At 52.6% G+C, this 25,125-nt stretch overlaps 2 protein-coding genes across 4 annotated transcripts; one reads left to right on the top strand and one right to left on the bottom strand.

Annotated features, from left to right (window-relative positions):
* Positions 1-39: 39 nt before the first annotated feature.
* On the bottom strand, positions 40-11,011 carry LOC119156024. The gene is made up of 3 exons (XM_037405290.1): positions 4,979-11,011; positions 4,502-4,674; positions 40-4,177 (listed from the first exon to the last, which is right to left on the bottom strand). Exon 1 carries the CDS (start codon positions 9,049-9,051, stop codon positions 5,866-5,868), a length of 3,186 nt encoding a protein of 1,061 aa, XP_037261187.1. The 5' UTR covers positions 9,052-11,011; the 3' UTR covers positions 40-4,177; positions 4,502-4,674; positions 4,979-5,865.
* A 2,310-nt stretch (positions 11,012-13,321) lies between these two features.
* NAPB (NSF attachment protein beta) lies at positions 13,322-24,741 on the top strand. 3 transcript variants are annotated; one of them, XM_037405374.1, is made up of 11 exons: positions 13,322-13,531; positions 16,396-16,475; positions 17,133-17,249; positions 18,307-18,353; positions 18,470-18,547; positions 19,571-19,626; positions 20,036-20,120; positions 20,872-20,976; positions 21,264-21,336; positions 21,787-21,837; positions 22,047-22,164. In XM_037405374.1, the coding sequence occupies exons 1-11, from the start codon at positions 13,434-13,436 to the stop codon at positions 22,049-22,051; spliced, it is 795 nt and encodes a 264-aa protein (XP_037261271.1). In that variant the 5' UTR covers positions 13,322-13,433; the 3' UTR covers positions 22,052-22,164. The 3 variants fall into 3 exon arrangements, with proteins under 3 accessions (XP_037261271.1, XP_037261270.1, XP_037261269.1); XM_037405373.1 differs by having other exon boundaries at positions 13,323-13,531; positions 20,036-20,131; positions 20,883-20,976; positions 21,264-21,332; positions 22,047-24,741; XM_037405372.1 differs by having other exon boundaries at positions 13,324-13,531; positions 21,264-21,332; positions 22,047-24,741.
* Positions 24,742-25,125: the final 384 nt, after the last annotated feature.

The raw sequence follows: 25,125 nt of genomic DNA, 5'->3' as shown, positions 1-25,125 counted from the left end.
TGTTGGTTGGCCCAAGTAATGCTTTGCGACTGCGACAGTATAGTGCTTATCACCAATCCTGAGGTCTTGGTTTCTTGTGCCTGTGAGACAAACGGGCAAGAACACATGTGTCGTCTTCCATTGATGAGCACAGCTTGGATGAACCGAGGGAAGCTGCTGATTTCTGTATGCACAAAACATGGCAAAGGAGACATCGTGGAAAGCAATAATGGCCTTCCTAATTTTGCAGAGTATAAATTGTATTGATTTTACAATGCTTTGAACCATGCTCAATCCAAATAATTGAAAACTAGGTAACAGACGTGAAATGTGGTTGCTGTTTTGAAGTAATCTGTTAGTCCTACATAATTACTTCTTCTTCATCTGGTCACAAGTTTGGCTGTTTGAGAATTTCATCAAAAAAAGAAGCCAGCAAATTGGACAGCAGGGAAAAGTAGAAACAGTTTGGAAATGCCATGTGGATTGGTAGGGGAACAAAGAGGAAAAGTGACGGTACTGAAGCCAGACGTGTGGTTTCACATTTAGATGTGGAAAGTACTTGCAGGATGCGCAGCTCAGACCTGAAGTTACAGCTTCTTGTAGGGTGGTGCTGACGCCATCACTGAATTGGATTCTCTGTGTTTTTTTGGAAAGTACTAGAAAAATGAAAGTCAAAGGAAAAGCTTTGATACCGAGAGCGAAGTGACATGCCTTACAGTTGAGACAACTGAAGGGGATCTTGGGCGGTTTGCCATTGCTCTGGTGAAGCGCCTGTTTTGGAGTTGCAGGGTGTATTCCAGTAGGGTGGTCCAGAGTGTTGCCTTTGAACCTTGGAGATCCACTGCCACCTCAGCATCTTTAATACAATACAGTTTATTTTGGAGAAGAAGGGGTATGGAGTAAGGAGGAAACGTAATTCAGAAGGGGCCAACTAGTCCTTGCGGCTCGTTGTCTCCATGTCTAACTGCCTCCTTCCTTCTTCCCAGATCCAGCCTTGGCCTTGATCCAGCAGGTCCCCGTGGGGCTCTCCAGCTGCGGCATGAGGATCTGTGGGATGCTGCTTGGCTCCTCCATCCACCGGTGGTTTATTTGTTGCAGCTTTCTTCCCAGAGTCTCCAGTGTGCCCGCTGCTACTGCTTGCCCTCGAAAGATGGAGGAGGTTTGTTGCTACAGCGCAAGTGGTAAAAACTGTCTGACGTGGGGAAGGTGGGGACAGTCCTGCCACATGGAGGTGGGCTGGAACGGGCTGCGGCCACTGGGAAAGTCAGGTCTGATCTGTTGTGCAGATTGATTGTGTTTTGCAGGGGAGGCTCTTTTCTGTCCCTTCCCCCAGTGCAGTGTGCTGGCAGGGAGCGCCGCTTCCCTCGGACGCTTGCAACTCAGCCCTCTGAGGCTGCGAAGCACGGACACGGAGAGCAGTAGCGGGAGCAGCCGGTGTCGTTGGCCCTGGATGCTCTGGACGCATGTAGCTGTGAGGTGGGTGATCATCACCACTGGATGTTCTGCTCTGGGGTAAAAGAGAGTCCTGGGGCTGAGAGGGATTTGGGGGAGAAAGGTCTTGTTTCTCTGCAGGGTCGAATATTCCCCACTTCTGCTGGGCTGGGGATGGGAAACTGAAATGTTTGTCTCTGATCCCATCTGTGCTCCACACTGCAGAAAAACTGAGCATTGCTAGATCACTACCTGGTGTTTGCTGCCCCATGATAATACATGTAGGGGAGATTTCTACCCTGTTTTAAAACTAGGTAGCCTGTTGTAATATTTCTACCATGATGAGAAGACTAGCATGAATCCTTCATAGTGCAAATTAAATCATTTATTCTTGCAAAGAAGAGAATAATTAATTACAGTCCTGTTTGGCAGATCCTATCCCTTAGTCTTCCTTCGCATTCAGTTCTTCTTTCCTCCAGCTTTTGTAGCGCCTTTGTTCACATTACCCTCTGAGTTCGTATTTTGCATATGAGCCCCACCCAGTGCCCTGGCTCTTCCGCAGGATTACGTATCTCTGATTGCCCTTCCTGTGCAGTATTTGGGATTGCTATGCCTACAGGAAAAGGTGATGGTTGCAAAACTAGTTTGATAGTGTGCTAAAGATAGGGGCCTGAGAAAGACCTCCCGGCTCTGAGGCTTTCTTATGCAGGAGCTGACAGAGTGCTGCAAGTGCCTTCCTACATCCTTCTGTTCACATCTTGGGTGCTGAAGAATGCAGAACCAGCAGTTACTGACAGTAATGATGATGATGAAGGTACCTCTTCAAATGCTAGCAATATTTGCCAAAGAAAAAAAAAAAAAAAAAAAGCCTGACTGATGATGTAAGAGCCAGATCTGGCTTGCAGCTGGGCAGGGGCATGCAGTATATGAATATAAAGAACTGTAGCTCCACTTGGTAGCCGTTGATTCAAGAGTAATGGTTTCAGTGACTCCTGTGCCAGGTAACAAAGATCAATGAATGATATTTTACTTGAACAGGAAACCCTTTGTTTTCCCTTTCATGGGATCTTAGTCTTTGCCAGCTCCTATGTCCTCTGTGTCTTGGTATCGCATCTTATTACTCAACTGCAAACACATTCTGGATAAGAGGCCCCTTAGGAAATACACTAATGTGTGGCATCATTTTATCCTTTGCTTTGTTCAGTCGCCAGAAGGAAGCAGTGTCTCTGCAGGGTAGAAGGTGCCACAGGAGGAGTGGCCAGCACACAGAAGCCTTTTCAGGCCTTGCACTTTCAGTCCTGCAAGAGCAGCTCTAGCAGAAGAGATGTGAGCAGGGAGGAGTGCAGCGCGGGCCGCATTCGTTCTGCTGAGGCCAGTTAGCGATGCCGTTCCCCTCCAGCAGATGCCCTTTCCTGTTTTTACGGGTGGCTGTCGGTAATTGTGTGTCCTTTAATAGGTTTTGGATGCTTGGGGGATGTTCTTCGTCTGAGGTGACAGTTCTTGCACTATAGCTGTCAGGGTGGGTTCAGCCCCTGCCTGAGTCTTGCGGAGCCCTAATTCATCCCTGTCTGAATTTAAAAACTCCTTGGCTCTATGCCACAACAGTTTTTTTCTCCACTGCATGCAAAAAGCAGCTATTTCTTCTTCTTCAGAGTCAGGCGGGGGCTGTTGCAAACCCTATTAGAATAAAAATATATGCTTTAACGTACTGTTGTATATGAACTCATTTGAAGTATTTTAAATAATACACAAGTCTGAATGCATCAATGTGTATGTGATCGGCATGGCTTCTCTACTTGTTAATGCTTAAAACGCTTAAAAGTGGTTAAAAACCTGCTTACAGAGAGATAAATGGAATGCAGTATAGTTAAGTTATTGATAAGCAGGGAAATTTCCAAAGGGAACAAGCCAGGTCATAAAGGACTTTGTAATCTGGACAGTCAAGGTGAAAGAATGGGCAGTTACTTCAGGCCAACATCAGCAAAGTAAAAAATGGACACAAATACTAAGTTTTTAGCAGCATGAGCAATTAACCACAGGTGGAACTTTTTCACCCTTGTAGCCGATTTGTTTATCCAACGGAATTCTAGTAGAAACCATGCCTCTCTTAAAAAGACATGCTGGAGCTCAGCAAGAGTTGTAGGATCATATGGGAGGCCAGGGTACAGGATGGAAAACTGCATCAGTGGAGGGTCTGGTTGTACTTGCACTTGTTTTCTGAGTGCTTTCAGATAAAGCCTGCTCTCACAAACTATTTACAGTCGGATCAGTCAGCCACCATTGGCAGCTGCAAGGGAAGCTCCTGGGAGTTTTGATGAAAGCTCACCTTGAGACAACATAGAGGCTAACACTGACATGGACTATTGCCAAATAAAGGCCTCCAACAAGATGCTGCTGCTCCCCTATCCAAAAATGAAAGGGGAAGCAGACCAGCTGAAGATGACTTCGGAGTCAGTAGCAGTGACAGAGCAGATTCAGTGCCTGGAAAGATGTGTAGTGGGCTTCAGAAAAAAGACAGAAAGGCATAAAATAACATCACAGGAGGAATGTTTACCCCCAGCTGGGGTCAACAGAGGTCCGGCTGCAGGAGCTCCTTGTGGTGTGGACTCACCTTGCAAAACGTGTTTGATGGCATCAGCATTAACTTACTTTGATACATGCTGCCTCTGCTGCCTTCAGGACGTGCAAAACCGCTTGAATTAGGTTCTGTGTGTTGCTCACGAGCAGCTCAGAAGACGACTTGCTCTCTGCTGTGACTGCTTTTACCCTTAGAAGATATTTTAAAGGATTCTACTGGGAGAACATCAGACAGTGTTCCTCCCCTGTGTGGCCAGTACTCCGTCAGTCCCTCCCAACCCAGAAGATTGTCCCCTGTGCTCTCAAAGCAGGTTTCCAGAGAGGCGGGCACACCAGGGGAGGAAAGGGCTGTTTACAGCAATAGGAAGAGGAGAGGGAACCCCCTGGATTGTAACTGAACTCCAAGGGCTACACCCAGAAGCCATCAAGGACCTCTGGAGACCAACCCTGCCTGTTCCTTTGAAAAGGGGAACACCAGCCTTGGGAGGAATTGTCCTTGACCCCAGCAACTCACCTGGCCACGATGCCAAGCTGGCTGCTGATGCTGTAGGTCTGCTCTGCGGCGCGCAGCAGCTCCGCAGAGCATCTCTTGTCGAGGCAGTGCTTCGCAACAATGTGGGCAAATCTAACAAACACCTGCCCATCGGAAGCCATTTGCCTTGCACAGGCAACGAGCTGGTCCTTGCTCTAAAACAAAATAGAAATAAATATATTTGAGGAGAGAAGAAGAAAAAAAGACTCTTGCAAGACAGGGAAGAGGGTCCAGGAAGCCAGGATATATTCTGAAGCAAGGAAAGGACTGGACACCAAGTTCACATCTAATCAGGAGGAAGTAATTTCTAGTGCTTTGCATAAATACAGCTGGTGCCACTCTTAACAAGAGTGGGGTAAGGCAGGGGGTTCAGCAGGCACTGGGCATGCCTCTCACTGGCTTTGACTGTGCTCTTGAGGAAAAAATGTGCTGGGGTGGAGGGGGTGAAACATTGCGTACCAAGATGGGGCCCTTCTTCCTCAGGAACTGAGTCATGTGAATCATCCTTGTTGCCATGTCCTTGGTGACCTGGGACATCTTGCTGGGGCCACCCTGCCATGTGTCACTGTTTTCTCTCTCGCTCTTCGCAGGGCTGCTGGCAAGGGAGATGCTGGGAGGACCGTTCTGGTGCTGTTGAGACAATAACTGAACAGATGCGAAGTCTGGAGAATTTGGTGCTGAGAAGCCTCTGCCTGTGTGTTTCTGAAGCAGTTTTTGGTGAGTAAAGGAGATGGGAGAGCTGCCCACCACCTCGCTGGGTCTGCTCTGCCTTCCCAGCCAGCCCTTCTCTCCCCTGCCTTCACCCACAGTGGGACTATCCCATCCAAATACCCTGTGTGCCGTTGTCTCCAGGAGCTATCTCCAAATGGGTGGTAGCTGTCATATGAGCTGACAGCGCTCACGATTCTGAAGTACAATTAAGTGCTCTAAACTGCTGTGCTAAGTGATCTGGATCGTGTACTGGAGCCTTTGCCAGCTCCTGACAACCGAGCAGTTGTGGGAGTGGAGCTGGAGGTACTCCCAAAGGGTGCTTGTGGGGAGGCAAGCTGAGCAGAGACAGGTCGTGTTTCAGGGCAGGGAGAGCAGTACAGCCTCCCCGCCCTCCAGAACAGCGTTGGGAGATGCGCGTGTCTTTATGCAAGGGTGCCCATCAGATCAGATATCCGGAACTCGGCTGAGCAGGGCAGCCAGCAACCTGATCTAACTGATGGTGGCCAGGGGGTTGGACTATTGACCTCCAGAGGTCCCTGCCAACATCACTTATCTTAATGCTCTGTGGTGTGAGTACCAGGACTGACAGACAGCCCTCACTGTCACCCTGCAGTAAGAGCTGATGGGGGAAGGAGCTACTTTACCATTTTATGTGCCTCCCTGGCAGCTCCACTTGCTTGTCCGCTCCTGCCTGGGCAGGTTTCTGTTGGCGTGGTGTGGCTCAGAGCACCAGGCTCTTGGGCTGGGAAGAGCTTGGCTTTGCTGTTGCATTGTCTTGGAAAGTGCTGGTCCCCTGCGTTCTGTAAGCATTGTCTGATGAGCTGCAGAACATGTCCGCTGATGCCCCGGGCAGCCTGAAGCTGTGTGACAAGGTAGTGTGCCTTTGCTGACCAGTACCAGACAGTACTGTCTAGGCGGAGATGCCCTTCGTCCTGGCAGCCCTGGAAGAGCTGGCTGGCGCTGCCCACTGCATCAGACGTGAGGACCAGAAGGTGGTCTGCAAGGGAGAGCAGGTTTGCCTGCGATTGCAGTTGAGCGCTGGCCTCCAGAATGTCCTGGAGGGTGGTTTTGACCCACTCTACATTAGCCATTAGCCGACTTGCCTTCTCGTCAAAGGCCTGTTTGCTCCTCTCTCTCTCCTCTTGGGAGAGGGAGGACAGGGCTGGTCCCACGACATCTCGGATGACGCGCAGGTGTTCGGTGTTGACCTTCTCCAGGTGAAGCAATAACGCCTTGGCCCTGAGGGCCAAGTCTCTCTGCAGAAGCTCAAAGCGAATGTACAAGCTGGCAGTTGAGAGCGGAGAGACCAAGAGAGTATTGGAGGCATCCAGCAGTGCTTCCATTAGCACCTTTATCTCCTCCCTGAGCACCAGGATTTCACTGCGACCATGGTCTTCAGGGCAGGACAAGTAAGAGAGCCGGGCGGCCTCCTGCAGCCTCAGGGAGTTCTCAGACACAGCAGCCAGGAGGCTCGGTGAGCAAAGCTTGTTCTTCACGGCACTTCTCAGCTCCCTCAGAAACAGGACATCCCTGCCTATGAACCGATCCACAGCACCCAGCAGGACATGCATGCTGACAGCCCACTCGATGCAGTGCAACTCCAGGTTGGCCTTTCCCACCCTGCAGGAGCCCTCGAAGGACGCTGCTTTCTCAAGTAACACTTTGGTGTTCGTCTGAGCATGTGAAAACTTGGCTTGGACCTGTAGAAAGCTCTCCCAGACACTGGGGGAAATGGGATTTCCCTCACTACAGGCTATGCTTGCAATGTGTCCTGCTAACTGAACTGCTCCTGCTAAACCCATTGTGGTCTCGTCCAAAGCCTGTTTGCCTCTCAGAAAGTCTGCAGACGAGATGAAGCCAAGTATTTGCTGAGACAGACTATACCAAGAGCCTGCCACAGCTGCCAGACACTCTTTGGTCTCACAGATCCTTTCTGAGAGCGTGAGTGCCATTTGGAGAAGTCTGCTTGAATGATGAAGCTGCCTTAGGGCTGTTTCCCTGGCCAGGGAAATAACACACGGTGTCAGTAATACAATCATGTGGTACTGCCCCAGCGTCTCCACCTGGGGAGACTTGGCAACGGGCAGCGCTTCCTTTGCCACGTTGATACAGCTGTTGCAGAGTTCAAGCAAGGCGGAGCAAGCAGCATTCACACCTGCCATGTCATGGGCTCTTGTTGCTGCTAGGAGAGCTGTAATGACAGGGTGTGTGTCTCCTTTCCTTGGAACAGTGTATGGGTGTGAGTTACCTGGTCGTGAAGACGGACAACTTAAGATGTCTTCTGGCAATGCAGCCTCATCCGTAATGGCTTTTAGCCCAGCCCGCAATGGGCTGAGTTCAAGCCCCTTTGCAACATCAGGGCTTCGCACTTGTTCCCGGAGAGGGCTGAGGATATCTGGGTGGTTGGACCCATCCAGCCCATCTTGGACGTGGTGAGCAGTATCCATCAGGCAGCTGGCTGCCTTTGAAAAGGCATCCCTCGTTTGGAGGCAGGAGAGTCTCTCTGGACAAAGGGCTGTGACCGCTTTCAGCTCAAGGATGGAGTTGGCCAGTTGCTCAACCCAAACCAGCAAGCCGTTCCTGAAAATGGGGTCTGTGGCTCTGTCCACGTACCTGGTGGTAGCTTCAACCACCCAGCGAGCCCAGCTGGTGAGGCGAGTTGCATGCCAAGAGAACTGCTCAGGATCCTGACTTCCCAGAGCCGTTTGAGACTGGTCCCTGTGCTTGGCCATTTCCTGGACGGACAGCTGAAGGAAATCATGCATGCTGACCGTCTCCTCAAAACACCACAAGAGGCTTTCTGTTGCTCCAGCCCAAGCGTGGTACAAGGACTGCAGTTGCTGAGCAGCACTCGCCTGGGCTGTGTTTCCACTCATTTCTGTGAGCAGTGGAGGGAGACTGGCGAGGAGTCTCTCCAGGTACTCTACCCACTCTCTGATTTCTCTGGCAGTTTGGCTTTTGGTGCACCTTGCCAGAACAAAGTCTGCCACTTTGAGCATCTGCTGGGCATGCTTGAAGAAGGTGGCAGTGAGGGGCTGAAGCTTCTCTAAAAATCCTTCTTGTCCTGCAGGAAAACACCCTGTACCAGCAAAGCTAAGAGCATCTCCAACTAACTGCCTGAGGGGCTCCTTACCCTCAAAGAAGGTGTCGAGGATTTGGCACAGAGTAGCTGTGAGCACTGCCTGGTTGAGACTCTCCACCTCCTCTCTCATGGTGTGACATTCCTTCTCCAGCCTGCTTTCTCCCCAGCTTTGCTCTGGCCGTCCCTCCTGCTGGCTTACGTGGCTGCAGATGCTTTTCCTCAGCCGTAGCAGAACCCAGCAATGTTTTACCAGGTCCAGCTTCAGATCTGGCCTGGACGAGTCTGCTAGAAGCATGCAGTAGAAAATGACCGCTTCCACATGAGCACTGAACTCGCTGTCGGAGAGGTGCGCTGGGTCTGGTTGAAAGAGGAGAGCCAGCAGCCTGCTGATGTGCTGGGAAAAGGTCCCATTTCTGTCCTGTGGCTCCTTGCTGCCCATATTGTCGATGAGCAGGGAAGTGAGCTCTTTGATGATCCCCTCCGTCAGCTGGAAAGCGTCGTCTTTGGAGACGTTGACTCGCTGAGCCCAGGAGTGTTTAAGATCACTGTGCTTGGCTGCGTGGAGCAATGGAACACACTTCTGAAGGAGCTGCAGAGTTTGGGTCAAGCTCTTCTGTCGAGGACAATCTCTGAGTTCCTCAAGGTGCTTTGCTGTCAGATTGCTCAGCAGAAGCAAGGCCTCGGAAAAGGCCTGGAAAGCAGCCAGCAGTCCTGGCATGTCCCCTGCATCCTGCAGCATGCTCAGGCACTCCAGAAGCCAGCTGGCAGCCTGAATTATCCTCCTCGTCCCAGCAGCATCTTTGATCTGAAGGATCTAACCAGAAAAAACAAAAGGGAGAAAAACTGTGGCTAGGGCTCAAGAATCCCTGTTCACTGTTTCATCCCCCGTGCAGTTCAGATGACACTGCAGCCCTTCTAGGGAAGAGGCGAGGCACATTTTGCTCAGCAGACCTGCCCTAGGGAGCATGTGGTGAAGAAGCAGCCATTGCTGCAGCTAGAGCTTCCCCAAGGCCCAGCCCCTGTCCCTGTGAAGGGCAGCTCTTGTCCCTCCTACAGCTGCGCCCTTAGCCACTGCTGCATCCCATCCTGACCTCCCCTCCTTGCTCCGGCACTGGCCCCCTCCACCGGTTACCTTCGCTGTCTCTGTTAAGACCCTCTTCGCCGACATGGCCAGCTCCTCCCTGTCGCTGGGGTTGTCTGGCTGTACCTGGAGCTTGCGGGCTGCCAGCAGCATGCACCTCCCTGCCAGGGCGAGGGACTCTGCCGCAGGACGTGTCTCCTCCTTGAACACCTTGTCGCTGGACTCCTCAGCCAACCTGGAACAGTAGCCACTGCACTCAGCTCTTCGCCATCCCGTAAGTACCAGCCTCGGTGGGTAGGAGCAAGGATGCTGTGCCAGTCTCAGTCTTTAGCAAAACAATTAGCCATGCCAGACTTTAACTGGGCTTGAATTAATTTTAGTTGTATTTGCAAGAACTGTTTCAGAACCTGTTGCAGTGGATGAAATTCACTTTAAGATGGGGTGTCTGCTCTCTACCGGCTCCTAGCTGTAACAGCAAAATAAGTCAGTGGCAAGTGCCTGATCTGTGGATTAGGGCTCCAGTTTTACTGAAACGTTCAGTAAATTCACTGAAGTGTTCAGTTAGTTGTCTATTAAGGTGTGTTAAACATTGCTTGCTGAGGTTATGCATACTTTGCCACTTCCAGGTACAAATCCTTGCGTTGTCCTATCTCTCCTTTTCCCTTCCTAAATCCTATCCCCCTGTCGTGTTGCCCATCCCTTACCCCTCACGTTCCCACCTCTCCAGCGAGGTGCAGGCGGGCAGGCTACAGAGGCAGGCTCCCTGCCAATTTCTTTGCCATCCCTTCCTCTTCCTTACCCAGCCCCCAGATCTGCCTGGGAGACACCCAGCAAACTTACCTTCTTGCAACAGAAGCGAGTTCTTCTGTGGCTTTGGCTAATTTTTCTGCATTCTTCTCTAAATTGGGAAAGGCCTGACAAAACCCATCTTCCCATTCCAGGGCGAGGATTAGATGGCAGAGCTGTGCAGCCATGGGGCAGAGGATCCTTTGGATAACTTTGTTTTCTGTTAGGAGCCCGAGATCATAGAGATAAAAAGGCTCCATTTTGTCCCGTCTGGAAAAGGGAAACAAAAGGTGGGATTGTTTGGCATCCTTTGCAATGGGTAACAGTTACCAGTTTTAACCAGTGACCTTGGGTTTGGATGGCTGCTACCGGGTTTAGTTTCTCCCAGCCCTGCAACGAGCTGAGCAGCCTGCGTTTCCCCCTGCAGCAGGCTTTTCCCCCGGCTTTCCCGGTGTGGACCCCAGCTCCGCAGTCCCGCAATGCCAGGCAGGCCTCCAGCGCCGCCCGGCTCCGCGGCACAGCCGTGTTCCCAGGCCCACCCCACGGTCCTGTACTGACATCATTCCGAGGGCCCAGGGACAGCAGAGCCCCTGTGTCCTTACCCGGGCACAGACAGTCCTGCGGGCGAGCGCTGGGACAGGGTGGCGGGCCGCTGCCGGGGCGGGGGTGCTGGCGGGGTGGTGACGTTACCTGCCCCACGGGCCTCCTGGGCAGGGATACGCACCCAGGGCGGGCGGTGCGGGGATTGATTACACCTCCATTACCATTAACTCGGTTCCTGTTGCGACAGGGTGGAAGGCCAGCGCCTGCGTGCCAGTGCCGGCCGCGGCGGGCTGACGACCCCCTTGGCCCCCCCCCCCCCCCCCCGGCTCTTTCGAGGCCAAGGCCGTTTCCGGGGGCCTGGGGGCTGCCTGGCCGCCGGGGGTGCCCCCCCGGGGTTACTGGGCGGTGCTTCAAGGCCGGGGACGGGGGAATGGCTGTGCGGGGGGGGCCCGGCCGCCGGGATGCGCCAGCGTCTCCATGGAGACGGGCCGGGGGCGTCCCGGCGCGGTGGCGTCATCGCCCGGCGCCCGGCCGCGGGGCACGCCGGGAGCTGTAGTCCGGGCCGCCGCCTGCCTGAGGCGCAGCCCCCGGCCCAGGCCGCCGAGCCGCCCGGCGCCCGAACCTTCACTCCGTGCCGGCGCTGCCCGCCGCCGGCCGTGGGGTTGGGCGCCCGGGGACGCGCTACTCTTGCCTTAAAAACCTGAGGAGAGAAGGCGGCAGCGTAGGCAGAGCTGTTACCCGGCCGGGCCCCTCCTCACCCGGGCCTGCTCGCAGGGCCTCGGCTGCTTCGCCTTCGGTTAAGAAGCGAGGCTGGTGCGGCTTTACAGGGTGGAGCAGGCATGATTCCCACCTTCTCTCCTCCCGAGCTGCGTCTGTGCGAGGTTTGTAAGCCCTGTGCTGAGCTGCCCTTCCAGACAGGCAGGGTCTCATCTCTGTGCTCACTGGGGCGGTAGGACACAAATGCAAGGCAGATAAATCCCAACTTTTTCTGTATCCTTCCACTTAATGGAGAATATCCCTGGGAAATGACGACCCTCCCGGGAGCATAAGCCTCAGCGCTGCCTGCTGCATTAAAGCTGAAATAATTCTGTGGAAACTCAGAGAGTAACGTAAATAAAAGCAAAATCAGAGCTGAAAAAAAAGACCTTCAGGCTGGGAAAAATCCACTTTTTGTTCTTTGTGCTGCAGCTAATGTGGGAGTGGGTAAGTGTCTTTGCTGTGGAGTGGTAAGGATTGATCCTGACTAAGATCTGACCGTTAGCAAGGTGTGCTGTTTGTGGATGTCTGTCTAATAAAGTGCTGGAGCTGGATCTTGGTCCAATTTCCTCGTGTTTTAAGCACTTCCATCCTAGCGACAGTTGATTTCCTACATTTTCACGGAGGTCATGAATGACTCTACCTTTAGAAATTACTATTGTAATGCTGAGGGTTCCAGAGCCTCTGGGGCAGCACAGCTGTGCGAGTTTTACCTTCTTGCAGAGTCTCCCCCCGTGAAGGTGCAAAAGCTGATTGAGTCCAGCTGTAGGTGCAGGTGTGGGATCCTTTCTTTCAAAGGAGCTGCAAATGAGTTGTGAGAGTTTCTAGGCCTTTGCACCACCTGCCTGCAGCATACAAAAGGTGGCCTGTGTCTTGATGCCACCACTTCCAAAATGCTGGAGAGCTGGAGGTAGAACCCTGCCAGGTGTGCCTGCCTTCCCCCCTTTGGGTGGGTGTTGTGTGTGGGATGTTGGGGAGTTGAGGGGGTGCGCAGCATGCAGCACGAACTGTGCCATGGGTGAAATTGCAAGGTGCAGTGTGCAGCATGAACTGTGCAGTGGGCAACGTGCGTCATGCATTGTGCATCACGAACTGTGCATCATGCATTGTGCATCATGCATCGCACATCATGAACTGTGCAATGGGCAACATGCAACATGCATTGTGCAGCATGAACTGTGCCATGGGTGACACTGCAAGGTGCAGTGTGCAGCATGAACTGTGCAGCGGGCAATGTGCGTCATGAATTGTGCATCATGAACTGTGCAATGGGCAACATGCAACGTGCATTGTGCAGTATGAACTGTGCCATGGGTGAAATTGCAAGGTGCAGTGTGCAGCATGAACTGTGCAGCGGGCAACGTGCGTCATGCATTGTGCATCATGAACTGTGCAATGGGCAACATGCAACATGCATTGTGCAGCATGAACTGTGCATCACGCATCATGCATCACGCATCATGAACTGTGCAATGGACAACATGCAACGTGTATTGTGCAGCATGAACTGTGCCATGGGTGACGTTGCAAGGTGCAGTGTGCAGCATGAACTGTGCAGTGAGTGTTGTGCATCATGCAGTGTGTGTCGTGCATCATGCATCATGAACTGTGCAGTGGGCAACATGCAATGTGCTCATGCAGCATGAACTGTGCAGCACGTCATGCACATCGTGTATCATGAACTGTGCAGCGTGCAGCATGCAGCGTGCAGCAAGAACTGTGCAATGGGCCAACACGTAGCCGGCGTCGTGCAGCGTGAGCTGTGCAGTGCACAACGTGCATCGTGCAACCCGCATCCTGCAGCAGGCACTGTGCAACACCGGTGCATGACGCACAGGCCCCGCCCCCGTGCACGCGCCCGCCGCCGCCCTCCCCGTGCACGCGCGCGCCGGTGCAGCGCCGGCGGCGGCGGCAGAGGAGGAGGCGGCGGCGGAGGCCGAAGGAGCCCCGGGGCGATGGACAGCACGGGGAAGGAGCGGGAGGCCGTGCAGCTGATGGCGGAGGCCGAGAAGCGGGTGAAGGGCTCGCACTCCTTCCTGCGGGGGCTCTTCGGGTGAGCGGGGCCATGCCCGTTTGCAGAGGGGGTGCGGGGGGAGCGGGCTTCGGCGGTGGGGGGGGATTGCAAGAGGGGGTGCGCGGTGTGCAAGTGGGGGACGTGCGAGGGGCGCTGGGCCTCCTGTGTGCGGGTGGCTGCGGGGGGGCACCCCGGCTCCCGCTGCCCCGCACGGGTGCTGTGCCCCCCCGGCGTGGGTGCGCGTCGCCCTTAGCCTCTGCAGCGGGTGGGCAGTGCTAAGCGCGAGGGGCCCCGCAGCCCCCGCAGCCCCCGTGGCATAGCGGGCTGGTGCGCCAGCAGCCCCCCCTCCGCGCCGTGCCCCCCCGGGGTGCCTGGCCTGCAGCTGTCCCTGCCCGCAGCGAGCCCTCTGCAGCTCGGGGCTCCTGCCGGCGGAGGTTGGGGGCGTCGTCCCCCCCGGCTGGCGGGGGTTGTCCCCAGGTCCAGCTCCGCGGCAGCTGCGCTCATCCCAGCTTTACCCCGGTGGGGACTCGCTGCCGGTAATCCTCTCAGGGCCGCGGCGTCACCGAGGCTCGCGCTGGCGAGGGCTGGGCTCCCCCTTATCCTGGGGGCACCCTCGCCCCCTGGGCGGCGGCAGTGGCACCCGAGGGCTCTGCCCGGGTTGCTGCGAAGGGTGCTGAGGCGAGGCTTAGACCCCCCCCCCGTCCTCCATGAGGCTTTTGGCATCTCCAGGGGGTTTCGGACCAGGCTCAGGGGTTTATGGATGATTTTCTGCCCAGCTCGGCAGCGAGCCCGCGGCGTGGGGCATGGAGCCCCCCGGGGGGAGCGGTACCCCAGCAAATGGCAGAGTTCCCCGTGTCCTGGTCGTTCTGTTCCGGAGCAGATATTCCTGGGGGTGCGGGAGCTGTGCCTGGAAGGGGGCTGAAAAACAGGCCCTTTTGGCCACCTCAGTCTTGGCTTTTTTTAATGTTAAAGAAAGAGCATTTATGGAGCGATGCTCCCGTGGAGGCCCTGATGTTTCTAAACAACAGCCTGGAAAAATCTAGTGCCCGCAGCCCTAAAAGCAGAATTTTTAAAAATAAATTCCTTCCTGGCCTCTGGCAGATTAATCGGGCAGGGCGTGCTCCAGGGGCGTAATCCGGGTGGCAAATTGCTGAAAATCCTCGGAGTCAACTGGCGGAGATTTTGAGAGGCAAATTTTTCATTTTCTTGGGCTAAAAATAGGCGCAAGAAAAATTGCTTTTAAAATGGAAGAAAAGGTGGTGGGTGACTTTGCTCTTGGCACCTGGGTGAAGGGGGTACCCATGCCGCCGAGTACCTGGCCAAAAGCGTTATCGACAGCCAGGCTATTTCCTGAAGAGCTCCATTAGCTTGCACAAGAGCTTTTCTTTTTTGGGTTTTTTGTTTGAGACTAAAAGACTGAAAACCACCCGGTTTTGGATGCCTTACAGGGTATAGCGTTACCTCGTGCTGCCTCTTTTGGCTGTAGTTCATGCCAAAGGCAGCTTTCAAGGGCAAAGGAGCGGTCCAAAAAACCCGCCTGTGCTTAGAAATGAAATGTGGTCTTCTGCCAGAAGAAGGAAAAGGGGAAAAAAATAAAGCAGTGATAGATGTCGCCTCCCGCGCTGCAGCCCTGCCCGGGGTCAGCAGGAGCGTGCGCTGCAGAGGCAGTACTGAGCTCGTAGGAGCAAGGCAGAGACTAATTTAGGTCGGAAAAGGTGTTTCAAATCATGGAAGTCAACCCTTAGCCCAGCACTGGCGAGGCCACCACCAAACCGTGTCCCTAAGTGCCATCTCTACATGTCTGGTGATGGTGACACCACTGAACCATGTCCCTAAGTGCCATCTCTACATGTCTGGTGATGGTGACTCCACCACCTCCCTGGGCAGCCTGTTCCAATGCTTGACCACCCTTCTGGTGAAGACATTTTCCCTGATACCCGAGCTAAACCTCCCCTGGTGCAACTTGGTGCTGTGCCGTCTTGTATTGCTTGTTCCTTGGGAGAAGAGACCGACCCCCCCTGCCTACAGCCTCCTCTCAGGCAGCTGTGGAGAGCGAGAAGGGCTCCCCTGAGCCCCCTTTTCTCCACGCTGAACACCCCCAGCCCCCTTAGCTGCTCCATGAAGAAGTCTGCATTTCATTAACAAAAATATTTAACTCCTCTCTCGAGATAAATGAATCGTCCGGTTCGGGGAGCTGAGTGACGCTGCTGAACCCCATCAGTTAGGCTTGTGTTGAGTTGTTTTTCCACAGCAAGTTGTCCAGCATCGCTTAATTTTTGATTTGCTTTATGTTCTCTAAATTACAGAGCAGTCGGTTGTGAACTAGAGTTTGCTTTTTGCGGGTGTTTTTGCTGAGCGTCTCACAAGACTCTTACGAGCCAGCTGCTCTGGCCCAAAAAGAAGGGACCTGGGTCAAGGAGCAGATGGGCTTACTCCAGGCTCCGAACTCTTCAGGAACATGTAAAAACCTGAAGCTGCCATGTCAGGAGTGAGTTTTGTCTGCCGCCTTCTCCTGCTTTATGCAGTGAAAAACGCTGCCTCCCCTTTGTAGCGAGGGCTTGGTTGGTTGGTGTGTGTCAGCTGCACCTGCTCGCTGCTGGCCCCGGGGCCCCCTTGGGCACTAGCCCAATCTCTGCTACCTGTACTGTGCCTTGGTACCGAGCTGGCACCCTAGGAGAGACGGGCTGGCAGAGGCGGGGGGCTGCTGGTCCCCTAAATCCAGCTTTGCCCTCTCTGAGCAGCCTGGTGCTCACCCTGCACTTTAAAATTATCAGCCTCATCAGGCCCGGGGGGGCCTCGTTGCCTGAGCACGTGGGGTTGCAGCACCCCCAGCTCTCCGCCCCCGTTTTGGGGCCAGCGTTCCGTTCCGGCACGGCGTCAGGGGAGCTCTCGCTGTGTTTCAGGGGCAACACCAGGGTGGAGGAAGCCTGCGAGATGTACACCAGGGCTGCCAACATGTTCAAGATTGCCAAAAACTGGAGTGGTGAGTACAGCCCCCACCGGTGGGGGGGCTGCCTAGGGGGTTGCTGGTGCTGGGGTGACCCACGAGTGCCTGAGCATCTTCCTGCAAATTATTGCAGTGGAGTTCTACATCCCAAGCTGTTTCCACAGGGATGGTCCCTATGGCAATGCGATTCCTCCACTTTGCCCGACCCTCTGATGAATTGAAATATTGGGAGGGTGGGCAAAGGGGGGGTGTCACCCGAATGTTCTTGACATTAAATGGGCTGGGGTGCCATTTACCGTTTTAAAATGAAAGCCAGTAAGTCCGCTAAAGGGGTGCTGCCCTGGGCTCGCTCTCTGAGCAAGGAAATACCTTCGGGGTAGGGCGTCGTGTCTGATGGGCTTTGGGATCCAGGGGATCCGCTTTGCTGATCCAGTAGGTGCAGGGTGCAGCCGGTAGCAAAGACAGACGCTCGTGGGCAAGGATGAGCATGCATGTGGGATGCTCCCACTGCGCCCATGGGAACAGGTGCAGCTCCTGGCAGGCAAGCAGGCCTGGAGCCAGACAGTCTGGGGTTGGTGCATCTCTAAACCTCCCTGGGTCCTGGGAAGCGATGCGTGCTTTGCTGGTTTGCGGCCATCCTTCTGGTTCCTGGGCTGGAGGGGTACATCGGGTCGGTGCGTGCTTCTCTCCCAGCTGCAGGAAATGCGTTTTGTCAGGCGGCCAAGCTGCACATGCAGCTGCAGAGTAAACACGACTCGGCCACCAGCTTCGTGGACGCTGGGAACGCCTACAAAAAAGCAGATCCACAAGGTAAGGGGGGCGAAATCCGAGATTGTTTCTTGCAAAGCTGCTTAGCAGCAGAGGAGGTGGTGCGCTGAGGCCTTGGGTAGTCACCAGCTCTGTGGGGCAGTGGATCCTTGCTACAGGCTACTCGGAAGCCGTGATACCTCCTGTGCTTTGGCTTCTCTGGGATGGGCTTTCAGATGACACAAGCTAGTCAGCATCATCTTGGTCTACCGCGTGGGCCAGCATGTGTGGGGTGTTGTCTCCTGTAGGTGATTTCTGGTGCTTTGGCTGAACCAAAGCCTTTGGTGAGCTTTGGTAGACTGCAGCGCACTGGGTGGGAAGCGTTGCCCCTCGGTAGCTTGACTTTGGAGAAATACTCACTTCTTAAGGAAGATGTAAGGCAGGTCTTGGGTCTGGATCGCAGTGGGATCCATGCCCTTAGCCCCAGCCCCGTTCCCAGGGGTTTCCCCAGGACAGAGGAGAGATGGGAGGAAAATGGACTGACCTTTGATGGGATGAGGGTAAAGGATCTGGATTCTTTAAATCTGGTTCATAGAGAGCTGGGCTGTGGTTTTCTGGAAGGCTTGATTCCCCTTACCCTCGCTGAGTGTTTGGAAACACACCAGCTAGCTTTCCTGTGCCAGGGGGCTGAAGAAACCAACTCAGGGCTGTAAAACACCCAAATTTCCTAGAAAATGGCAGCCCCTGCACTTCTAGGAGCTCGGTGTTTTGTATTTTGCTCTGTTTGAGGATGCAGCCCGACAAACCCAAGGTGTGAGTTGTTTGTATTTTGCTCATCCAAATTTTTGACTGTAGGGGCTGGGTGAATCGGGGTTAGAGTTATAGATACAAAAACGGTGGGGACATTACATCTGAAGGTCTTAGGGGTTGAAAATGTTAGGTCTGTCATTCCAGATATACATGGAGCTTTTGAGTAGGTATTAATTTGAGAAGCTGGTGTGTGCTGTGATGAAGAGTCGTGGTTACAGAGGTCTGATTTTTGGAGGGGGTTGTCTTGGGCTGGGCTGGGCAGTCTGACGTGCTGGCTGACTGTTGTTTTTCCTGAACACTCATGCTGCAGAGGCCATCAACTGCTTAAATGCAGCTATCGATATCTACACTGACATGGTAAGAAGCTGCACTGGCAGCTCGCGGGCCGATGTGCTTGTAAAGAGCTCGGTAACTGCTGTGTGTGCCGGCCGGGGGGGAGCCCCTGCCTCACGTGCACCCTCTGCCTTCTCTAGGGGCGATTCACGATCGCTGCCAAGCACCACATCACCATTGCGGAGATCTATGAGGCCGAGCTGGTAGACATTGAAAAGGTGAGGGCGCCGGGTGCTGCTGGTACTACTCTGCAGGTGCTGCGGCAGCGGCTGCATTTCCTTCCCCGGCCAGAGCAGCGCCGAGCTCAGCGTGGCCGATAAAACCCATCTCCCGTCCGGCACCAGGCCTCGTTACATCGTCGCCCTGAACTCGGAAGTTAGCCTTACCAGGGCTAGTGGTGCTTCGCCCAGCACGCGTCTCTCGTGGGGCAATCCTGACTCTTTGGCGTGTCCCTCTGCTGAGCCACAGCGCGGCAGGGCCAGCAGGAGCGCCCAGGTGCAAAACCTTGACCAAAGTGGCATTTCACATCCGAGAAGTGCTTTGGGGAAGTTGCGGGGCGGTTTTATAGCTTTTTTCTGATGGCACCCAGAGGAAACTTGCCTTTTTAGCTCACAGCTCAACACCGATGTTCTCTTGTTCCCATAACAGAGAGCCCTGAGCAGGAATCCTGCAGCAGCTCAACTGTCTGCAGATCTTCTGTTTGAAGTTTGCAGAGTAAAAATTTACGGTTTCTAGATATTTTCTAGACTGTCATTTGCTTCCTCAGCTCCACTTCACTGGATCCCATCTGTCTCTATTAATGACCTCAGTGTTGCCTCTCCATGTGCAGGCCCACTTACATCAAGCCCTGCTAAGTCAGGGCTGTTAAGTGATTTACGAATAAATTATTTAAGAATAAATTATTCTATGGTGGCAAACCTGGCAGAAGCCTTGTCATGCTATGATTATAAGCGTTTGTAGATGGTACCTCAAGAGCAGCATCACCTGTATTAAACCTGCACTGGAGTTCGGGATGCTTAACACGTTCATGGTCAAATTTCCAAGGGCAGCCTCACAAAATTTTGAGTGTGCAGGGGATGCGTGGCCGTTCCTCGCTCCACCAGAACCCCCCCCAGACACCGTGCTGCTGCTCCCTTTGTGCTCAGAATGGAAAAGCTTTCGGGAACGCGCTCACTGTACGCTGGTCTGACCAAAAATTGTATTTCAGAACTGGAATTCAAGCACGATGTTTCTGTCCCCAGGCGATCGCACACTACGAGCAGGCTGCGGACTATTACAAAGGAGAGGAGTCTAACAGGCAAGTGGTCTTACAAAGAGGGTCACAGCAGGGAAAGAATGGAGACAGGGATTTGTCCTAGATGGCCCGCACTCTCGCCCGCCTCGCCTGCCAGCCTCTGCTGAACCTCCTTCGGTGGGATGCCCGAGTCCTGCTTAGATTGCCCTGAAAGGTTCGATCCTGCACGCGGGCTTGTCTTCTTTGGGCACCCGTCCTGGGCACGGAGCAGTTGAACAGTGTCCGGTTCCAGGTCTGCGTGCTGCCTTTCCGTGTGTGTTAATTCTGGCTGTGAAAAAGAAAATTCCCTGAATTCGCAGCTTTTGGGCCCCACTTCTATTTACGCTTAGTTCAGGTAGTGCTTGGAGGTACCGGGGGGTGGATTTGGTTGTCCCTGGGACGCAATTACTTACTGTAACGCTATTGATTGCAGCTCAGCCAACAAGTGTCTGCTGAAGGTGGCTGCCTATGCCGCGCAGCTGGAGCAGTACCAGAAGGCAATAGAAATCTACGAGCAGGTGAGAACGTGTGCTTTGTCTGAAGGGGCAAAAAATTCTTGAAAGTGAAAAGCGGGTCAGTGTGGTGGTCTCGCAGAACCGCCGTGGCCTGGAAGCGCCTAACCTTGCTTATTTCTGGGCTGATGATGCCTTTACGAGACACGGTTTGCTCCTTTGCTTTTAGGAGCTGCTGTAACTTGCCAAAGGCATTTTTTCTCCTGAATTCTGTTGTTTCTAGAGAAAGGCTGGGGGAAGCAGGGAGAGGGAAATCTGTAATTACACTTTCGATTGTATTTACAAATACATTTGGCAGAAAATTTCCCCCCGGATTTGGAAACTTGATCGCTCTGCCTTTGTGTCAGGTGTTTACCTGGGAATACTGGCAGCGCTGCTTTTGCGCTTCTGGAGGGTTAGCCCATACTGGAGGGGGTTTCCACCATGTCAGCTTGCTTTCCCCGGTCTGCGTCAGCCAGGATGTGTTGAGGTATCGGCACGATACCCCTGGGGTGGGCAGCAGCTCCCCAGGAGGGTGGGCTGCCTGGCTGCGCTCTTGCAGCTGCCTGCGAGTCTCTGACTTTGCTTGGGATTAGTTAAAAACCTGTCTGGCTTCCCAATAGCTTTTGGTATGGACGCTGGCATTTTTTCCACGGTCTTTATTCACGGAAAGCTGTGTGGCACTGCATGTAATTTCAATCAGCTGTCCTGTTTGTAATTCATTGCTTGATGATGCCGTTTTCTTTCCCAGCACTAAGTAATATCTTTTTGTGCCTAGGTCGGAACAAACACGATGGATAATCCTTTGCTTAAGTATAGCGCGAAGGAGTATTTCTTCAAAGCCGCCCTGTGCCACTTCATCGTGGATGAGCTGAACGCGAAGGTCAGTGGGCGCAGGGTGGTTGTCCCAGGCTTCCCGCATCCCTCTCAAATCAACCTTTGCCGGCTGAGACACCTTCTTGCATGCGCAGGGATTTGTGTGGCTGTTGCACGGACTGAAGCTTGGATGCCATTGTGTCGCACTGGAGTTGCTGGGAATACTTGCTCTTGGGCGTACCGGGAATACTTTTCCAAGCTCTCTGTGTGGTTTTAGGACTGGAAGGCAAAAACTGAACTACAAAGCAAGTGGTTTTGTGAAACAGGCGTTAAGGGTTATCTTCTCTCTTTCAGCTCGCACTTGAGAAATACGAAGAAATGTTCCCAGCGTTCACAGATTCACGGGAATGCAAGCTATTGAAAGTGAGTAAAGCTAGTATTGAAATTCTATATTTATATTTATAGATGTATTTATTATATATACTATCAATAAAATTATATACAGTCACACTTGAAAAGACATACTGCCCTTCACTTTCTGTTTTTTCACCGTGCCATAGATCTCGGTCATTTATTCTAATGTTCTTGAGGACATCAGACTCTCTTTGTGCTGGGTTTATACCAGACATATATATATGTATCTATATGCACCAGGAAGCAGCTGCAGCAGAAAGATGATTATTGTAACTTAAAAACCCCACCCCAGCTACTTCTGCGTTGGCGGCAGGTGGTTGCGAAGGTGCTGCTGCTGGACAGGCGGGTGCCACGTGGCATGGACGCATGGGTTCCCTCTCCTGGGGGTGAGATCCCTGTGCACCGGCTGTGTGGGGACACGTGGGAATACTTTATTTTCTGATTTTTAATGGTGTTTTCCTAGAAACTGCTGGAAGCCCACGAGGAGCAGAACTGCGAGGCGTACACCGAGGCAGTAAGTAGTCACAAATTTGTTGAGACGCGCTCGTGGATGGCAGCTTGTTCCTTTTTTTATTTTTTAGTGGAGTGTGTGCACTGTTAAATGTCAGGTAACTTGTTGCCCGAGGGCTGCAGAATGCTTCTTTTGCAGCCGTCTCGTTTGCTTTCCAGTATCTTAATTTAAAAGTGTGTTGATTTTTAATTTTTTTTTTTTTGCACTCATAGGTTAAAGAATTTGATTCAATATCGCGGTTGGATCAGTGGCTTACAACCATGTTGCTTCGCATCAAGAAGTCAATCCAAGGAGAAGGGGACGGGGACCTGAAGTGAATTGTGTGCGGTATTTGTGGCATGCGGCCTATGTAATCCGTTCTTGTGTTACAGCCAAGGACCACTACGGGATACGTGATAAAATACCTAGCTTTATTTTGTCGCTTACAAATCCAATGACTTGTGTGTTTCTTTAGTATCCTGCTCTTTGTCGTGACAATGTGGGTAGATGAGAAGCGATGCTCTGGGTAGCACTGGCACATCTTTCTGAGGCGAAATAAGAACTTTTTGGCGGAAATCCTTTCTTGGTTTTATTAGCAGGCAACCCCAAAGGCTGCACTCAGCAACTGCTGGTTTTTCCCCGCTGTTCTGTCTTCGGGCTCAGTACTGTTCATTCCAGCACGTAAATATTTTGGCTGCACCAGTGCAGTACAAGTGATCGCTTCTGATCTGTTGCTGTCTCGTTGCAGTTTTCTTTTCCAAATGGGCCTCTGTCAGATATGCTTGGATCTTGGGGTTTTTTTTAAAATGATTGAGCTTTTTTAACGGTGCTAGTGGAAGGCTTTTAGTGTGACTCTTAAATACAGTGTGCCCGCGTGTGTGTACATCCTATACAGATACACGTGTGCACGTATACAGCATACCTGATGACTTAGAGCTGAAAGCATTACACGTGAGAGGACAGGACCGCCTAGATTGGTGTAAGCCCTCAGCCAGTCATCGCCAGTAGACCTAGTTAATGGTGTTTTGTATCTCAGATCTAAATATAAAAATGTAAGGTTCTTCTATATTTTCTTGGATCTATTTTTCCACTTTATTTTGTGGCGCATCCCATCCCTCCTCCCCCGAGATGACTTGACCCAAGTAATAATCTATTTTTCTAACGTTTCATTTATGTGAACTCCCGCTGCTGTCTTTACTACAGGTCTTTTGTGTGCGCTGGGCAATACCTGTTAGTTTCTGACCTCTCTGCTGTTGGCGAAGCCGCCTCGTTCTTGGGACGTGCCAAGGTGTTGGCTGAGACTTGATGTTGCACAGAAACCGCGTTTTAGTTGTCTGGGTGACAGGTGAATTGAGCTTGCTTTGAAAAGGCACAGACATGTTTAAAAATGCCTGCATTCATTTTAGAAACAGGTTTTAAAGTGTCTGCAACCAAGACGCTTCCCTGCAATGCATTGTTTAACAGGAGGTAATTAAGCTACTTGTTACTTGGACATATTAAGGAGGACTTGGGAGCCTATGCAATTTGTCAGCGGGAGCTGTCACTCGGTATTTCCCTGTAATGAAGTGAATTTTTCAGCTGCACTACTGACATGCAAAGAATGAAAAAGTAATTCATTAACTGCTTTAGTTGGCACAACTGCTCTTTAAGCTGGGCCCTCTTCCGCAGCCAGGGCAGGAGCGCTGCCCAGGGCGGGCACTGCCCCTTGTTTCTCTTGCTGAAGTGACAGTGTCTGGTGACCACCATGCCAGCTCTTGTGCTTCTCTTTGGTTTTTCATCTAGGTTCTTGCTTTGAGTAGAACACGGTTTGGCTTACTGGTCGAAAGGGTTGCGTTGTATTTAAGTGGTACTTCATCTCTACCAGTGGCTTATGAAAAAGAAAACCAAAAATCACTCCTGGTACATGTCAAATTATTGTTAATTTTTTGTTTTCCTGCCTGATCTCCCCAGTCTATTTTCCATAGACATTCTCTGTGCACCCTCCCTTGACAGAAAAGACCCGTGAGCTCTGCTAACGGGCAAGTTGAATGCACTGAAAAAGCCTGGATGCTGCTCGTTCTTCCAAGCAGCTTGTGTCTTCACTTCTCAGATGTGTTTTTAAGGCCGCTGCTTGCAGTCGCCCTCTGTCCGCAGCAAACCATCACTCGAACCCAGACCACCCTGCCTCACGCCCGTCCTTCCCACAAACACGGCAGAAAAACACTTCACAGGCCCTTTAGCGTGTGGCCTGCGGCACTCCGAGAGGCGGGCACGCATCGAGGATTAACCGGCGTTTTCCAAGGGCGACCCGTTTCTGTGCCGCCTCCGCTGGGCAGAGAAAATACCAGGCTTAGGGTGCAGCTAGCGCGGTAGGGGGTCATTGGATTAGCTGAAGTCAGACTCGCTGCGGCTTTGCTTGTGTTTTGGACGAGAGGGCCCAAAGATGTAAGTGCCGCTGAACTCACCTGTGGTGAACGGAGGGAGCTGGAATAATTTTTATTTAATTTACTCGTTTCTTTCCCATCGCATTGATGGCTTTGTTTTGACTTGTATCCATCACCTTTGGAGCCCTGGTGAGGGGAAGCGCAGGCTGCGAGCTTTTCCTAGTGTCACACAGAGCCCAGGCAAGTATTTTATGCTGTTGTTGTTTTTGTTGTGGTTCACTTTTCCAGTTGTCAATATTATGCACAGTTGTGGTAAGATGCGTATGGAGCTGGTGGACCAGAGGACCGTACCCGTGGGGTTGCGACGTCTGTTACTGTGCTCTGGAGTAATATCATTAAAATACAAATGTTAGTTGTGTATAAGTAGGCTAAAGCATGTCCTCCAGTGTATCAGTGGTAAATCGTGACAGTTTTAAGATGACAATCTGCAACTCCGCTGTATTTCCCCCCCCCCCCCAACACAACTCTGTACTACGAAAACTTATTAATGAAATGGCCTTAGCAAGAATAATAATGTTTTGTGTGAATCTGTACATGAATAAAGTAAAAAACATCAATGTAAGTGATGATAAACGTTCTTTCCTGGAAAACGCAGGCTAAAGCTACAGCCTGCCATAAAGCTGGCGGCGTGACGGTACCAGCTGGTGCATGTGGTGCTTCCTTCCCCTTACCGTCCCGGTGCGTGCCTCGGGTGAGCCCTCGTACGGGACAGTGCTGGCCGATCCGCGTTACAGCGCCGGTTGCACCACCTGCGTGCCTGTGGTACAACAGGTCACAGGAACGGGGAACGGGCCCAGGCATCGCACTAAGAGTTTTTCTGGCGTGTTTCTTAATGCCCAGCAAAAGGTAAGCGAAATGGATCCCTCGCGGGAAGGGCAGGACTAGCCCA

The sequence above is a fragment of the Falco rusticolus genome, chromosome 12 (assembly GCF_015220075.1).
Source record: "Falco rusticolus isolate bFalRus1 chromosome 12, bFalRus1.pri, whole genome shotgun sequence".
Classification (NCBI taxonomy): domain Eukaryota; kingdom Metazoa; phylum Chordata; class Aves; order Falconiformes; family Falconidae; genus Falco; species Falco rusticolus.
This window is presented reverse-complemented; position numbering and strand designations above follow the sequence as displayed.